This window comes from Pongo pygmaeus, chromosome 18 (assembly GCF_028885625.2).
Source record: "Pongo pygmaeus isolate AG05252 chromosome 18, NHGRI_mPonPyg2-v2.0_pri, whole genome shotgun sequence".
Classification (NCBI taxonomy): Eukaryota; Metazoa; Chordata; class Mammalia; order Primates; family Hominidae; genus Pongo; species Pongo pygmaeus.
This window is the reverse complement of record NC_072391.2, coordinates 30,230,417-30,248,091: the sequence shown is the minus strand read 5'-3', so window position 1 is coordinate 30,248,091 and position 17,675 is coordinate 30,230,417. Positions and strand designations below refer to the sequence as shown.

Below are 17,675 nucleotides of genomic sequence, written 5' to 3'. Positions count from 1 at the left end.
GAGATGTGTTCCTTCTTCACATGGCTAATTTTTACTGAGAGGCTACCAAGCACCAGGCCCTGTTCTAAGGGTTTTAGATGGATGAATTCATTGGATTCTCCTAGCAGCCTTATGGGAAGGTCCTATTATTATTATCACCATTATTATTTTTTTGAGATAGGGTCTCGCTCTGTCGGCCAGGCTGGAGTCAAAGTGGTGTGGTCATGGCTCACCAGAGTAACTTCGACCTTCTGGGCTTCAGTGATCCACCCACCTCAGCCTCCCAAGGAGCTGGGACTACAGGCATGTGCCACCAAGCCCAGCTAATTTATAACATTTTTTGGTAAAGCCGGGGTCTGCCATATTGCCCAGGATGGTCTCAAACTCCTGAGTTTAAGCAGTCCTCCTGCATTAGTCTCCCAAAGTACAGGGATTACAGGCATGAGCCACTGCCCCTGGCTGACAACAGATTTCTTTATGAAACTGAAGAATATTCTTGGGTATGCAATGTGTATTTAGGTGTTGGAAACTGACACAAGCAGCATAATGAAATAAACTCTGGCCAGGACAGTCATTTACATTGGAAACTGACACAAGCAGCATAATGAAATAAACTCTGGCCAGGACAGTCATTTACATTACCTGGCCCCTGCAGGCCTCTAAATGTGTGACCCCTGCAAGGGAACTTCACGATTCTGAGATACTTCAGAGTCCCCAAAATGGGACCCTAGGCGAGATCTGTCAAGTTCCTTCCAACTCTAACTTTTGTGACATTAGAGAGTTCATGAAATGTTTCTAAATAGTTTGGGACTCGTTGCAGGGAAAACACACACACACACACACACACACACACACACACACCACACACTGCATTGTAGGTTCACTCAGAGTTTAGAAAAATGTGGTGGGCCCTGCAAGTAACCAGATATCTGTAGCGCTCTGACTTCCTGCCAGGCGCTATGTTTACCCATAATTTTCCTCTCCCCAAAGGACATGTTAAATCAGAGGGTCCACTGCTAAGGGTGGTCAAGGTAGCAGTGGGCTCTGAAGTGAAGTGGGAGCTGGGAGAGAAAGTGACTTCACTAGGAAAGGAAATTGGGCCAGGACAGGAATGCTAATGGGAGAGCAGATGAAGCAGCTGCGGGGGACAGGAAAGGAAGCTAGGAGCAGGAATAGTATGAGGACTGGGTTGTCTGGGGAAACCATACGTGTCCACTAGAGAAAAAGGACCAGGCCAGGCGAAGTGGCCCACACCTGTAATCCCAACACTTTGGGAGGCCGATGCGGGTGGATTATCTAAGATCAGGAGTTCGAGACCGGCCTGACCAATATGGTGAAGCCCCGTCCCTACTAAAAAAAAACAAAAAAAACAAAAAAAAAACAAAAATTAGCCAGGCGTGGTGGTGGGCACCTGTAGTCCCAGCTACTTGGGAGGCTAAGACAGGAGAATTGCTTGAACCCAGGAGGCAGAGGTTGCAGTGAGCCAAGATCACACCACTGCACTCCAGCCTGGGTGACACAGCAAGACTCTGTCTCGAAAAAAAGAAAAAAAAAAAAGAGAAAAAGGATCCAGCCACGGTCCCTGGAAGCATGGCCTGGAAGCTTGGCTACAAGGCCCTTTCCTTTGTCTACTTTATGGAGAACGTCCAGCAATTCACTAGGGAACAAATCCGTTAATCTCTTTCCTGGTTACAGTGTCAACCCAGCAAACACTTATGGGATCTGCCCGTGCCAGTCCTTGTGCCAGGTGCTGGGCATACAAAGGAAAGAAGTGAGTCTCTACCCTCAAAGAGGGAGAAAAGCATAGAGCCCGTCCCTGTGATACAACACAATGCCTGACTAGCTATGGGGTCCCGCCATGGGGGAGGAGCTAATTCTGCAGGTGGTGCTGGTCACTGCAATTTACAGTGTGGAAGTGACTTGAAAGAAGGGCACAGCTGGCAGGGAACACAGCACGGGCAAGGCAGCATGGTGGAAAGAAGACGGTGTACTCTAGAGATGGCCAACCGCCCCAAGTGTCTCGGGCTGGGATTGAAATCTCAGATGCCTGCAAAGGAGGCCAATATGCTCAATGGAAGAAGTGAGCACCAGATGACAGGTAACACCAGCCAGAACATGTCCCAGGTCAAGGGGGTGGCCACTGTTCAGTGCTAGAGGACCAGAGCTACGTGACAAGAAAGTGCTGAGGGCCCAAAGCACCCTGTTAATCAAGAGACTGAGAAGTCCAGGTTCTTATGTGAAATTACTTTTTTTTTTTTTTTCTGATACAGAGTCTCACTCTATAGCCCAGGCTGGACTGCAGTGGCGCGATCTCAGCTCACTGCAACCTCTGCCTCCCAGGTTCAAGCGATTCTCCTGCCTCAGCCTCCTGAATAGCTGGGATTACAGGCGCCCGCCACCACTCCCGGCTAATTTTTGTATTTTTAGTAGAGATGGGGTTTCACCATGTTGGCCAGGCTAGTCTCGAACTCCTGACCTCGTGATCTGCCCGCCTCGGTCTCCCAAAGTGTTGGGATTACAGGCATGAGCCACCACACCTGGAATTTTTTTTTTTTTTTTTTAGACGGAGTCTCGCTCTATCGCCCAGGCTGGCATGCAGTGGCGCAATCTAGGCTCACTGCAACCTTTGCCTCCTGGATTCAAATGATTCTCCCACCTCAGTCTCCCAGGAAGATGGGATTACAGGCAGGTGCCACCATGCCCAGCTAATTTCTGTATTTTTAGTAGAGACGGGGTTTCACCATGTTGGCCAGGCTGTTCTCAAACTTCTGACCTCAAGTGATCCGCCTGCCTCGGCCTCCCAAAGTGCTGAGATTATAGATATGAGCCACCATGACCTTACTATTTTTTTTTTTTGAGACAGGGTCTTGCTCCATTGCATTGCATTGCATTGCATCATTGCAGTGGCATGATCACAGCTCACTGTAGTCTTAACCTCCTGGGCTAAGGTGATCCCACCTCAGCCTCCCGAGTAGCTGAAACCACAGGCATGCGTCAACATGCCCAAATAATTTTTAACAATTTTTTGTAGAGATGGGGTCTCACCGTGTTGCCCAGGCTGATCTCAAACTCCTGGGCTCAACTGATCCTCCCGCCTCAGCCTCCCAAAGTGCTAGGATTACAGGCATGAGCCACCATGCCTGGCCTGAAATCACTATTTTTGAATATGGAAAAACATATTGATAGACGCTGTACAGTGCAGTGTAAAACCTCTGGGTGTGAGAGCAGGTAGGCAAGTGTCTAAAAAGATGAGGCTGGAGGGGAGCTAATTCCCCAGAGAAATTCTCTACTTCAAGGTGATATGATCCATACGGCAACTGTTAAAGCTGCAAAGCCCCATGGGACATCGGTAGTCACACTTTCTTATTTTTACATAAAGTGCTCTGCAGTTTCAAGTTCTTCCTTGCAACCAACCACATTGCTCTGCATTAGCCTACTCCCATTTGGAAACAGAGAAGCAGTCATGGGACCAGATGCTGAGGGAGCTGGGAATGTAGTCAAAATGGGTACTTTTCAAAATGTATATTCTTCCATCAGCCCAGTGGCCAAGTCTTCCCCACAGACTCACTCTCCGGGTGTGAGAACCTGGCCACACACTGGCAGTGACAAGGCTGAAATGGGCCTTCCATAACATACTACCAAGTGTAGACCGTATTCGACTGAGTCCTGGCTCTGCTACCTACTAGGTGTGTGGTATAAAACAGATACAATCACAGTATCCCATTGAGCTGTCTCAGGAATCAAATCAGATCTGCCATGGCAACAGTCAGCAAACGTTTCCTGTACAGGGCCAGATAGTAAATATTTTTGGCCTGTGGGCCACATAGTCTCTTTTACAACTACTCAACTCTGCAAGAAAACAGCCATGGACTGTATGTATGTGAAAGGGTGCTGCTGTGTTCCAATAAAACTTTATTTACAATAGCAAGGAAGTGAGCCACACTGCTTTGAGAAAGGGGAAGACCTCTACAAATATTATCTTCTAAGGACTCCCATGTTGAAATGTAGTCATCTGTTTACGTCTGCTTTCTCACCATAATATGAAGCTTCTAAAGGCAGATAATATATTCCCTTTTTTTCAGATTAAAACAAAAAGAAGCTGGGCATGGTGACTCATGCCTGTAATCCCAGCATTTTGGGAGGCCAAGGCAGGCAGATCACTTGAGGTCAGGAGTTCAAAACCAGCCTGGCCAACATAGTGAAACCCCATCTCTACTAAAAATACAAAAATTAGCCAGGTGTGGTGGCACACACCTGTAATCCCAGCTACTTGGGAGGCTGAGGCAGAAGAATCACTTGAACCCAGGAGGCAGAGGCTGCAGTGAGCTGAGATCGTACCACTGCACTCCAGCCTGGGTGAGAGAACAAGACTCTATCTAAAAACAACAACAAAAAAAACAAACAAAAAGAATAAGTATAGTCCAGTATGGCACACAAGGAAGTCCACAGGAGTTTTCAAAACCGTACAAGTTAATACTAAAGTAGAATTCTAAGTACAAATGCTGACAGGCCTAGGAGTGACAGACACAATGAGAGAAGCCAGTCATTAGACAGGCCACCTCCCTCCTAAAGGGCAAAGTCTCCACTTAACTCGCGTGGTGGGACAATTGTTGCCATGCAGAATTATGATTTGGTGTTAACAGACTTTATTGATATTTTCAAGAAAACACCACAATCAGGTATTTATGAGAAATCTGCTCATTTTTCAATGTTGACAAGTAATTCAAAAATTTAAAAAACAAAACATTATGAGCCAAATAAACATGCATGTGGGCTGTTTCAGCCGCTTGTGCAAGCTCTGATATAAAGAATTCATTTCCAGCCAGGCACAGTGGCTTATGCCTGTAATCTTAGCAACTTGGGAGGCCAAGGTGGGAGGATTGCTTGAGCTCAGGAGATTGAGACCAGCCTGGACAACATAGCAAGACCCCCATCTCCACAAAAAATAAAAAATTAGCTGGGCATGGTGGCACACACCTGTAGTCCCAGCTACTTTGACAGCTGACATAGGAAGATCGCTTGAGCCAGGAGATGGACGCACCAGTGAGTTATCTCACCATTACACACCAGCCTGGGCAACAGAGCAAGACTCTGTCTCAAAAAAAAAAAAAAAAATCCACACCTGTAATCGTAGCACTTTAGGAGGCCAAGGGGTAGGGTTGGATCACCTAAGGTCAGGAGTTCGAGACCAGCCTGGGCAACATGGTGAAACCCCGTCTGTACTAAAAATACAAAAATTAGTTGGGCGTGGTGGCACGTGCCTGTAATCCCAGGTACCCAGGAAGCTGAGGCAGCAGAATCCCTGGAACTCGGGAGGCGGAGGATGCAGTAAGCCAAGATCGCACCACTGTACTCCAGCCTGGGCTACAAAGTGAGACTCCACCTCAAAAAAAAAAAAAAAAAAAAAAAAAAATCAACTTCACAGAAAAATGTCAAGAATAGTACCATGAATTCCCATATCCCCTTCACCTGGATTCAATCTTACTCATTTTGGCATCTCTGAATTCCAATGCACAGAAGGCACTGAAATGTTGAATCATGGAATGAATCTCATAAGGAAAAATAAGCAAAACATTATGTGCCAACTTCCTATAAGTTAAAGTGACAGGAGGAATGAACTCTGAAAAAATTTGAGAGAAAAGAAATTAATTAGATTGAAGGATCGGAATAAGAAGAAAAGAAAACAGAACAGACACAAAGACTATATGGGATGTATGTTTATTTCACCTGCTGAATGCTTGCTTTGTTTTATTGCATTTGATTGTTATTTTATTATTTTTTTTGCTGGGTTTAAGTAGTAAGAGAAACAGACAAATCACCAAGAAGCCAGGTAAATACCACAAAAGGAGAGGAGAGACCAGCCAAACCGACGGTGTACTCTCAGCAAAACCTTCCTAATTCAACCATCACCTGTTTGCAGTCTGGGATTATTTGGACAAGCGAGGCTAAATTTCATCTTGGCATTATTAATTATTTGAGAAAGTTTGCTAAGCAAATGAACAGTATAAACAGGGGAAATGTTGAATATTTGCTCTAGGGGAGCAGTGAAAAGCAAATGAACAACTTCCAAATCCTTTCTAATTATATCGATGTGCTGAACTTTTGTCTAATTATTATGTTCCTTGAAAATGAAGTAGAATTTTTTTTTCCTAAACCATTTCATATTTTTAAAGCACTGGGGAAAATTCAACTTTAACAGAAAGGCGAACATTTTCACAGGCAGAAAACACATGCTGCCAATGTACCTTCATGGAATAAAAAATGTCAAACATTGGATTTTCTCTTAAGCAAAGAGTGTGCTAATTACAAAAGTTATCATCTGCTAGAGAGCTTCATCAGCACACTTCCCTCTTCTGTCAACCGTGTGGAAGAAGTCTGCCTATTTGCAGATAATGATAACATCAGCCACTATGTAGGAACTTCTTTTTTTTTTTTTTTTGGAGACAGAGTCTCACTCAGTGGCCCAGGCTAGAGTGCGGTGGCGCAATCTCGGCTCACTGCAACCTCCGCCTCCAGGTTTAAGCAATTCTCTGCCTCAGCCTCCCGAGTAGCTGGGATTACAGGCACCCGCCACCACACCTGGCTAATTTTTGTATTTTTAGTAGAGACAGGATTTCACCATCTTGGCCAGGCTGGTCTTGAACTCCTAATCTCGTGATCCACCCGTCTCAGCCTCCCAAAGTCAGGCGTGAGCCACCACGCCTGGCTGTAGGAACTTTTTTTTTTGAGACAGAGTTTCGCTCTTGTTGCCCAGGCTGGAGTGCAACGGCGCAATCTCGGCTCACCGCAACCTCTGCCTCCCAGATTCAAGCGATTCTCCTGCCTCAGCCCCCCAAGTGGCTGGGATTACAGGCATGCACCATCACACCCGGCTAATTTTGCATTTTTTTAAGTAGAGACAGGGTTTCTCCATGTTGGTCAGGCTGGTCTCGAACTTCTGATCTCAGGTGATCTGCCTGCCTCGGCCTTCCAAAGTACTGGGATTACAGGCGTGAGCCACCGCACCCAGCCAGGAACATTTTTTTATATGCCAGACTTGATGCATTGTTTCATTGAAGCCACAAAACAAGGTGGGCTTCATTATCATGTCCATTTTACTGACAGGAAAACCAAGGCTCAGAGAGGTCAAAGTGTACAGCAGAGATGCAAATCCAGGGCTATCTGGCCCCCAAACCTAAGGACATTACACTGCATCACAGAAACAGATAGGACCTGCCCAAAGTCAAAATCAAAAGGCCAGGGAAAGGGTTGTGAAAAGCTATGGTGATTAAGACAAGCCGAATAAACTAAATTACAGTCCAGTTTGGAGGGCATCTGCTAGACATTTAAGCTTTTGTGAATTTAGGAAGTAAACATCTTTCTAATAAGGCCAGGCTTGGCTTATCTAGTTAGAATCACAATAAGGTATGCTTCACTTTATCCAATAAATAGGTATGTGCCTATAAAATTATGTATAAATCAGGGCCAGGTGTGGTGGCTCATGGCTATAATCCCAGCACTTTGGGAGGCTGAGGCAAGTGGATCACCTGAGGTCAGGAGTTCGAGACCAGCCTGACCAACATGGTGAAACCCCATCTCTACTAACAAAAGACAAAAAAGTTAGCCGGGCGTGGTGGCGTGCGCCTGTAATCCCAGCTACTCAGGAGGCTGAGGCAAGAGAATCGCTTGAACCTGGGAGGCAGAGGTTGCAGTGAGCCAAGATCACGCCACTGCACTACAGCCTGGGTGACAGAGCGAGACTCTCTCTCAAAAAAAAAAAAAAAAAAAAAAGTGTAAATCAAAGTTTAAAAAATTGGAACAGAAAATGGGATTCTTTGGATGTCAAATATGACCCTCGAGTAAATACTTCCGAGAATAAATTTTTCCTTTTGGGGACCAATCTGAAACTGAACATACTCCTCTACTAGGCTACAATAACGTCCTAAGACTGCAAGTGCAGAGATGCTCATTAGAAGGCACAAAGCAGCCTTCCTAAAAATGGACTGTAGCAATGTTTCTCAAAGTGTGTTCTGCAGATCCTGGGAGAAGGAGGGGTCCACAAAGACAAAAGTATTTTAATCATAATTTGAAGAGTTTTTCATTGTATTGATTTTTTTTTTCTTTTGAGACAGTCTCACTCTGTTGCCCAGGCTGCAATACAGTGGCATGATCTTGGCTCACTGCAACCTCTGCCTCCTGGGTTCAAGCGATTCTCTTGCCTCAGCTTCTCCCAAGTAGCTGGGACCACAGGTATGTGCCACCATGCCCAGCTAATTTTTGTATTTTTAGTAGAGACAGCGTTTCACCATGTTGGCCAGGCTAGTCTCAAACTCCCGACCTCAGGTGATCCGCCCACCTTGGCCTCTCAAAGTGCTGGGATTACAGGCATGAGCCACCCCATCTGGCTGTGTTGACATTTGTACTTATGACACAAAGCAATGATGGGTAAAACTGCTTGCAGTCTGAATCAAGGCAGTGTTACCACAATGTACTAGAAACCTTCCCTCCTTCCTTCTTCCCTCCCTTCTTCCATCCCTCCCTTCTTTCCTCCCTTCTTCCATCCCTCCCTTCTTTCCTCCTTCCTTTCTCTCTCCCCTCCCTCCCTTCTTTCCTTCCTTCCTTTCTCTCCTCTCTCCCCCCACCCCACCCCTGCTCTCTCTCTCTCTAGACAAGGTCTTTTTGCCCAGGCTGGAGTGCAGTGGCACAATCATGGCTCACTGTAGCCTCAACCTCCTGGGCTCAAGTGATCCTGAGTGGCTGGGACTACAGGCACAAGCCACTATACCTGGCTTATTTTTTACTTTTTCACAGAGATGGGGTCTCACTAAGTTGCCCAGGCTGGTCTTGACCTCCTGGGCTCAAGTGATCCTCACACCTCAGTCTCCTTAGTAGCTAGAACCACAGGTGCATGCCATGCCTGACTATTATTTATTTATTTATTTATTTATTTTATTTAGTAGAGATGGAGTCTCACTATGTTGACAAAGCTGGTCTTGAATTTCTGGGCTGAAGAGATCCTCTTGTCTTGGCCTCCCAAGGTGTTGGGACTATAGGTGTGAGCCACTGAACCCAACCATCAGGACATTCTTAAATAAAAATAATTGTTTGTTTGTTTTAAATGTGAGTACATGGCAGTAAAGAATATAATAGACAAATTATGGTTACTCAGTCTTGGGAATTTGGCAGAAATTTTCTCAAATACGAAATAAGTGAGTCTGTCACTTCAAGGAAACAGCTGACAATATTTGCTGCCAATGTTAAAATTCAAGCTGTCAAGTGAAAACAAGTTGAAAACTTGTTTCCATTACCTTGAGTTTGATAGTTTCCTAATACTTAAACTCCTTTTTAAAATGAAATAGGTGGTGATATTAACACATGTGATTTTTTAAATACTGTATAATGGCATCTGAAAGGTCAACGTTTAGATTTGCATAACTCACTGAACCAACATTTTCTAAACAACCAATGGCTGATGTTATAAAACCATATATGGGTAAAGCAGCCAATGAAAGTGCAAGATAGACCAATGGATTTTAATGTAACACAGTATAAAAGTTCACCTATAAAGCTTCAGATGACACACTGTGACTAACCTTTAAGAAACTGCCACTTGTGGCCTGGCATGGTTCTTCACGCCTGTAATCCCAGCACTTTGGGAGGCCAAGGCGGGAGGATCACCTGAGGTTGGCAGTTTGAGACCAGCCTGACCAACATAGAGAAACCCCATCTCTACTGAAAGTACAAAATTAGCTGAGCGTGGTGGCACATGCCTGTAATCCCAGCTACTTGGGAGGCTGAGGCAGGAGAATCGCTTGAACCCGGGAGGCGGAGGTTGCAGTGAGCCGAGATCAGGCCATTGCACTCCAGCCTGGGCAACAACAGCAAAACTCTGTCTCAAAAAAAAAAACAAAACAAAACTGCCACTTGCAGGCCAGGCATGGTGGCTCACGTCTGTAATCCCAGCACTTTGGGAAGTGGAGGCAGGCTGATCACCTGAGGTCAGGAGTTTGCGACCAGCTGGCCAACATGGGGAAACCCCAGGTCTACTAAAAATAAAAAAAATTAGCTGGGCATGGTGGTTCACACCTGTAATTCCAGCTACTCGGGAGGTTGAGGCAGGAGAATCGCTTGAACCCAGCAGGCAGAGGTTGCAGTGAGCTGAGATCATGCCACTGCACTCCAGCCTGGGCGACAGTGAGACTTTTTCTCAAAAAAAAAAAAGAAACTGCCATTTGCTAAATTTTGTATAGTATGAAAGGAGAGTGTCTACAGTTATCTGAAAAGGCAATTAAAATGTTTCTCTCTGCTCCAATTATATATTTGTATGAGGCCAAATTTTCTTCATACACACCAGCCAAAACAGCATAACAAAACAGTTTGAATCCTGAAGCACAAATGAGAGTAATTTTTTCTATTTCTATTGAATAAACTTGAGAAAACATAAAATAATGCTACTCTTCCTATTAATTTTTTTGAGGCATATGTAACTGTTTTCCATTAAAAATATTATTTATGTTCAGAAGTAACGGGTTTATTGTTGTTGGAGTTTTTTTGAGACAGGGTCTAGCTATGTTGCCCAGGCTGGTCTTGAACTCCTGAGCTCAAGCAATCCACCCACCTCAGCCTCCCAAACTGCTGGGATCACAGGTGTGAGGCACTGCACATGGCCAATTATTATTATTATTATTATTATTATTATTATTATTATTATTATGAGCCACTGCACCTGGCCAATTATTATTATTATTGTTATTATTATTGGTTTTTTTTTGAGACAAGAGTCTCGCCCTGTTGCCCAGGCTGGAGTGCAGTGGCAAGATCTCGGCTTCAAATGATTCTCCTGCCTCAACCTTCCAAGTAGCTGGGATTACAGACACGCGTCACCACATCCGGCTAATTTTTAGTAGAGACAGGATTTCACCATGTTGGACAGGCTGGTCTCGAACTCCTGACCTCAAGTGATCCGCCTGCCTCGGCCTCCCAGAGTGCTAGGATTACAGGCACAAGTCCGTGCCCAGCCCAATTTTTATTATTTTTAAAGGAACTAATTAATGGACATTTTAAGATTTTCTCAGTTTAAATCTTTGATATGGTAAATATCATAAATATACGTAAACAAAGCTCTTTGAGGTAAGAGTATACAGGGGTCCCAAGGCTTAAAAGGTATGAGAACTGACGTTCTATAGCAACATTACATTGACCTTTCCAGAGGGCAAAATGGTAAAGCACATTTTATAGTACCTCTAAAGTACAAAGGGCAAAGATATATTTTAAGCATATGACAGAATGTTCAATGAAAAACATTTTTTCCACACTACATTCAGTGAATATAAAAAGAATGTGGATTCCCCAGGAACAAATTCCCGAGAAGTGAGGGACAGTGCTGTAATTAGAAAAATGATCTGGACTCTAGCCCAGACCCTACCAGTCTCTCTAGACTTTAGTCTTCCCATCTGCAAAGTGAGATATCAGAATAGCCTATTTTCCATTTGCTTCCAATTGTCAATACCATGACTCTAACCAGGGATCCCTAAATGGGGGCCCACAAGCTGTCTCTGGCCTTCAGAGTGACTGGCCATCCCTGTTTTTGAGAAGCACCCCATGAGGACAATCAGCTGGTGCTTGGTGAGCAGGTTTCCTTTCAGGTGAGGAATTGATTTTCAGTTACAGCCTCAATCCGGCTCACTAGACTCTCCTCTGCAGACATCTGCATTTACAACCTCTGGAACAAAGGGACCCTCAAAACCGGTCCAAATCTCAAGCTCCATAATTCAGCTCCAGAGACACGGTGTCTGGGTTTCTCACTCACTCTGCTACATGCTGGTTGTTTGACTTTGGGCAAGTTCCTTAACACCTCTCAGCCTCAGTTTCATCATCTGTAAAATGGAACAACGCTGAACTCAAAAGGCTGGTATGAAGCTTAGCGAGGTGTTGCCCAAGAGTACTTACAGAGTTCTTGGTACTGGAAAGCACTTTGTTAAAGGGAGCTATTATTATTAACGCCAAGGCACAAAAAGGGAGTATTTCCTAAACTCCCTTCACCCCCACACCAATTCCCTTTCCCAGCACCTGACGATTGCACTCCCACGATCAAGCTTATCTTCATATCAACTCCCAAATTCCACAGTTCCACATCCCAACATTCACAAGACCCTCCTCAGACCTCTACTTCTCCTTCCCCACCCTACATCCGTTCACTGAGCTCTCAGCCAGTACCGGTTTCCTTCACGACCACAGCCGGGCAGAATGGTCACAGCACTGACCACTCCCCCAGGCTCTCCTCCGCGTTCTGGACCACTTAAGCCTCCCTATCCCTCATTTCTGAGACCCCCTTGGGTCAGGAAGTGGTGATCCAGGGGTTTATGGCCTAGGATTCTGCCCAAAGCGCGCTCGGGAAGGATGGGAGAATAACAGCCCGACCTCCCGGAGGGGCCCACAGACACTCACCGTCCATCCCTAGAGGCGGCGGTTCCGGGAGCTCGAACCGGAAGCGGCCTCTACACTGTTTGCAGTTCCCCTGGTTACTGCGGGGCCCCGGACCAATGACGGTGGAGCGCCACTTACTGAGCCCGCCCCCTGAGAGTGACGTCATGCCGGCGCGCTGGAACTCCTCCTCCGAACCCTGGGTCTGACCCACCTCCCCGGGACACGGATCGTTGTGCGCAGGCGCGCTGGACCAAGGCCCTTGGCGGTGCGTTGCGCATGCGCCCCTGGCGCCGCCGACTGAAGTAGCAATGGACGCGCTGGAGTCGTTGTTGGACGAAGTGGCTCTGGAGGGGCTCGATGGCCTGTGTCTGCCAGCGCTGTGGAGCCGGCTGGAGACGCGAGTGCCGCCCTTCCCGCTGCCTTTGGAACCCTGCACGCAGGAGTTTCTCTGGCGGGCCCTCGCCACGCACCCGGGCATCAGCTTCTATGAGGAGCCTCGGGAGCGACCCGACCTACAGCTCCAGGACCGGTCAGCGGGCGGCCTGGCCTGGCGGGAGGGCGGGCGGGCGCAGGGCCCGGGGGCTGATGGAGCTGGGGACAGGGCGGGGGAATGGAGTGGGGCCGTGCAAGTACCGGAGGCCTGTTGATTGAGTTGGGGCGCGGCGGTAAGGCTAATCTGGGGTCCCTCAGGCCTGGCAGGGCCCTGGAGTCTGATGGAGTTGGCGGGGGGAGGGGGAGAATCTAGTGATGTCCCGTTTTGTCCCTGTGTGTGTTTTGGGGGTAATGGCGAACAGGATTGGGGATATTCTTCAGGCTTAAAAGAATGTTTCCTTTACATTGGAGGATAGGATTGGAGCAGGAAGACACTTTAGAGCCAGACTGGAGACTCTTGAGATCAACAGACCCTCATGATATATTCATTCGGTGCAGATAGCCTAGGGCAACTCGAGATCTGCGTATCAGGACAATTAGCAGTAATGCTAAAAGCTGACATTTATCAGGGACTTTATGGGTGAGGTGCTGTTCTTTTTTTTCTTTTTTGAGATAGAATCTCTCTCTGTGGCCCAGGCTGGAGTGCAGTGGCGCGATCTCGGCTCACTGCAACCACCGTCCGCCTCCCAGGTTCAAGCGATTCTCGTGCCTCAGCCTCCTGAGTAACTGGGATTACAGGCATGTTCCACCACGCCCGGCTAATTTTTGCATTTTTAGTAGATATGGGGTGTCATGATGTTGGCCAGGCTGGTCGCGAACCCCTGACCTCATACAATCCGCACGTCTCGGCCTCCCAAAGTGCTCTGATTACAGGCGTGAGCCACGGCGCCCAGCCACATTGCTGTTCTAAGAACCTATTCTAGAAGCTTAGGAGCGTAAACTCACTTGATCCTCACTTGATTAAACTCCTTTAAACAGGAGATTAAATTCACTTGATCCTCACCTATGAGGTAGGTGCTGTTATCGTCCTCATTTTACAGAGGAAGAAACTGAGTCACAGAGAGGGATTATGTAACCTAAGGTTCTGGGGGCAGTAAGTGACTAAGAATTGATTTGAACCCAGGCTATTTCCAGCGTCTGTGCTCTTAAGCCATATTGTGAGGGTCAGGGGAGGTTCCAAGAGGTAATAATGTCCAAGACAGGCTGGGTGCAGCGGCTCATGCCTGTGATCCCAGTACTTTGGGAAGCTGAGGTGGATGGGTCACAAGGTCAGCAGTTCAAGACCCGCCTGACCAACATGGTGAAACCCCATCTTTACTAAAAATACAAAAATTATCCTGGTGTGGTGGCGCATGCCTGTAATCCCAGCTACTCAGAAGGCTGAGGCAGGAGAATCACTTGAACCTGGGAGGCAGAGGTTGCAGTGAGCTGAGATTGAGCCATTGCACTCCAGCCTGGGTGACAGAGTGAGACTCCGTCTCAAAAATAAAATAATGTTCAAAACAAAACTTAAAGGTTGGATTTAGGCAGCCAGTTGGCAAAGAGGACTGTTGGACAGAGAACAGCAAATGTGAAGTAAGTGGCTGAAGTGTGGAATTGGAGGTAGGGAATGAGGAATAGCTAGGACTGTGCTAAGATCCTTAATACAACATGTTATTTAATTTTTACAGAAACCTTAGGAGATGGGTAATATTCTCCCCGTTTTCCTGAAGAGAAAATCGAGGCCCTGAGGGGTCAAGTGGCATGCTAAAGGTCAACTAGCAAAGGAAGAACCCAGACTTTGAGGAAGGTCTGAGTTCAGAATTTACTCTGCCCTTAGCCAAATTGGACTGGAATCAAGACTTTTAACCTACTTAAAGAGTTTATCAGCCTGTAATCCCAGCACTTTGAGAGGCAGAGGTGGGCGGATCACTTGAGGTCAGGAGTTCAAGACCAGTCCAGCCAACATGGTGAAACCCCATGTCTACTAAAAATACAAAAATTAGCCGGGCGTGGTGGTGGACGCCTGAAATCCCAGCTAGGTGGAGGCTGCAGTGAGATTGTGCCACTGCACTCCAGCCTGGGTGACAGAGGGAGAATCCATCTCAAAAAAAAAGCTTATCCTTTATCAAAAGGACAGTGAGAAGTCACTGAAGAGAGGATCAGACTAGGGGCAAAGAGTGAAGTTGAGAGATTTTTAGTAATCTAGTCATGGTCTGGCTTACCATGGTGGGTGTGGGGATGAAGAGCACAGGCAGTCAAGACATAGTAGGCTGCTGTTTGGGCACCTGAGCGAACCCTGATTCTCATCTCTGAGGCTGGGAACACAGAAGAACAGTGTGGGGGTTGAGTCTGGGGGAGGTGGGGACTTTGCTGAAGAGACATGTGACACATTTAGCTTCAGGTTCTTTTGAGTTGTCCAAGTGAAGAGTCTTAATTAGTAAACATCTGGCTTCGTGGGAGTGAAAGCAGGCCAGAGGGAGGGACTGAGCTAGACATCTGTGAGTCATTCCTAGCAGCTGGTAATTAAAGCGGCTGGCTAAGATCAGCCCTAAGAGAGAGTGTAGTGTGGTTGGAGGTCTTGAGACATAGTCCTGCAGTGCACCTACATTTCAAGGCTGGATGGAGGGTGAAGGACTTTCAAAAGAAGACTGAGGCGGTGTGGCTGGAGAGGTAGAGGACAGTCAGGTCAGAGTGGTGTTCTGGAAGTGTGGGAGGAGACAGGATGATTTAAGAAAGGAGGGTTGGGCTGGGTGTGGTGCCTCACGCCTGTAATCCCAGCACTTTGGGAAGCCGAGGCAGGTGGATCATTTGGCCAACATCGTGAAACTCTCTCTCTACTAAAAATACAAAAATTAGCTGGGTGTGATGGCAGGTGCCTGTGATCCCAGCTACTAGGGAGGCTGAGGCAGGAGAATCGCTTGAACCCAGGAGGCGGAGGTTGCAGTGAGCCAAGATTGTGCCACTGCACTCCAGCCTGGGTGACAAGATCAAAACTCAAGTCTCTTAAAAAAAAGGAATGGAGGGTTAAATAGTACAGATAACACAGAGGGGGCAAGGAAGGAAAGGGCTGAAACATGTACATGGGATTTAGCCGCAATTAGACTACTGTAGGATGTGAGTGAGATTTCAAAATAAAACTTGACAAGCAGCCAGGCAAGGTGGCTCACACCTGTAATCCTAGCACTTTGCAAGGCTGAGGTGGGCAGATTACTTGAGCCCGGTAGTTCAAAACCAATCTGGGCAACATAGGAAAAAAAAATTATATATATATATGTATGTATTTTTTTTCCAAAAAGAAAGAAAACTTGACAAGCTTGGCTAACTGCATAAAAGAAGCACAAATGAAAAATGTCCCCATGCTGTTGTAAGAGGCACACGGAAGAAAGCGGTAGTAAGAGGGGAAAGAAGGGACTTAATTGGAGCTGGGGAGAGGCAATCATATTTGGAATGGGAGGCATTTAATAGACAAGTGAAGACATTGGATCTGTATTTGGAGAAAAAGGACTGAGGATTCAAAGGTGAGACTTGTTAACATGCAGGCGGTAATGCAAACCATGAAAATGGATTAGGATATTAGAGAGATAACTAAGGAGAGATGGAAAGATGAGATCTTAAAGGGAGGAAAGCTTTGGCCACTTGTGGTGGCTCCCACCTGTAATCTCAGCACTTTGAGAAGCTGAGGCGGGCGGATCACTGAGGTCAGGAGTTCGAGACCAGCCTGACCAACATGGTGAACCCTCATCTCTACTAAAAATACAAAATTAGCTGGGCGTGGTGGCACATGCCTGTAATCCCAGCTCCTTGGGAGGCTGAGGCAGGAGAATTGCTTGAACCCGGGAAGTGGAGGTTGCAGTGAGCCAAGATCATGCCATTGGACTCTAGCCTGGGCAACAAGAGCAAAATTCCATCTCAAAAAAGAGGAGGAAAGCCTTGAATCATTTCGTCCAACTTGGTGGTTTGGAGACTGAGCACCAGATTTGGAGGGAAACAAAAGCCCATAACTTGGCCAGTTAAGGAGGTTTAGGTCCCAGCACCCAGCTTCTGGAATAGTCTGGGGAGTCCTGGAAAGGTCTGCGTTCTGTGGGATAGAAAGGCAGGAACCTGCTTGTCAAGATTATCTGCATTTATAAGGCAGGAAAACTGAGTGATCTCACTTCTCTCTGATCTCTGCTGGAGGTTGTCAAAAGAACACAGCCAAGCACGCATTATATCTGAAGCTGAGTTGGGCTTTGATATTTGTGTTTTTCTCCTTAGGTATGAAGAAATTGATTTGGAAACTGGAATTTTGGAGTCTAGGAGGGACCCGGTGGCTTTGGAGGATGTCTATCCCATTCATATGATCTTAGAGAATAAGGATGGCATCCAGGGCTCATGCCGCTACTTTAAGGAGAGGAAAAACATTACCAATGACATCAGAACCAAGTCCTTGCAGCCTCGCTGTACGATGGTGGAAGCCTTTGACAGGTAACTATTTTGCACCATCAGAAATTCCTGGGAATCTGGCCGGGTACAGTGGCTCACGCCTGTAATCCCAGCACTTTAAGAGGCCGAGGCAGGTGGATCACTTGAGGCCAGGAGTTCAAGACCAGCCCGGCTAACATGGCAAAACTCTGTTTCTACTAAAAATACAAAAATTAGCCAGGTGTGGTGGCACACGCCCATAATCCCAGCTACTGTAGTGGCTGAGGCATGAGAATCACTTGAACCCAGGAAGCGGAGGCAGGCTGCAGTGAGCCGAGGTCATGATACTGCACTTCAGCCTAGGCAACAGAATCAGACCCTGTCTACAAAAAAAAAAAAAAGGAAAAAAAGAAATTCCTGGGAATCTGAGTGCTTTGAATGTGTAGTCAGAGCACTTGGATCTGGCCTACAACCTT

General features: G+C 46.6%; 2 protein-coding genes across 20 annotated transcripts in view; one reads left to right on the top strand and one right to left on the bottom strand.

The window, feature by feature from the left end:
• Nucleotides 1-12,473, bottom strand: part of KATNIP (katanin interacting protein) — a 230,036-nt gene extending 217,563 nt beyond the window's left edge. For 11 of the 19 annotated variants that reach the window (XM_063654211.1, XM_054452717.2, XM_063654222.1 and 8 more), the window contains exon 1: nt 12,406-12,463. In XM_063654211.1, the coding sequence (XP_063510281.1) occupies nt 12,406-12,412 (7 nt within the window). In that variant the 5' untranslated portion in view covers nt 12,413-12,463. Of the gene's footprint in view, nt 1-12,405 lie in introns of all 19 variants that reach the window. The other 8 variants (XM_063654216.1, XM_063654217.1, XM_063654220.1 and 5 more) reach the window with 2 other exon arrangements.
• A 128-nt stretch (nt 12,474-12,601) lies between these two features.
• Nucleotides 12,602-17,675, top strand: part of GTF3C1 (general transcription factor IIIC subunit 1) — an 89,888-nt gene continuing 84,814 nt past the window's right edge. The window contains exons 1-2 of the mRNA XM_054452716.2: nt 12,602-12,913; nt 17,053-17,262. Of these exons, the coding sequence (XP_054308691.1) occupies nt 12,693-12,913; nt 17,053-17,262 (431 nt within the window). The 5' untranslated portion in view covers nt 12,602-12,692. The remainder of the gene's footprint in view (nt 12,914-17,052; nt 17,263-17,675) is intronic.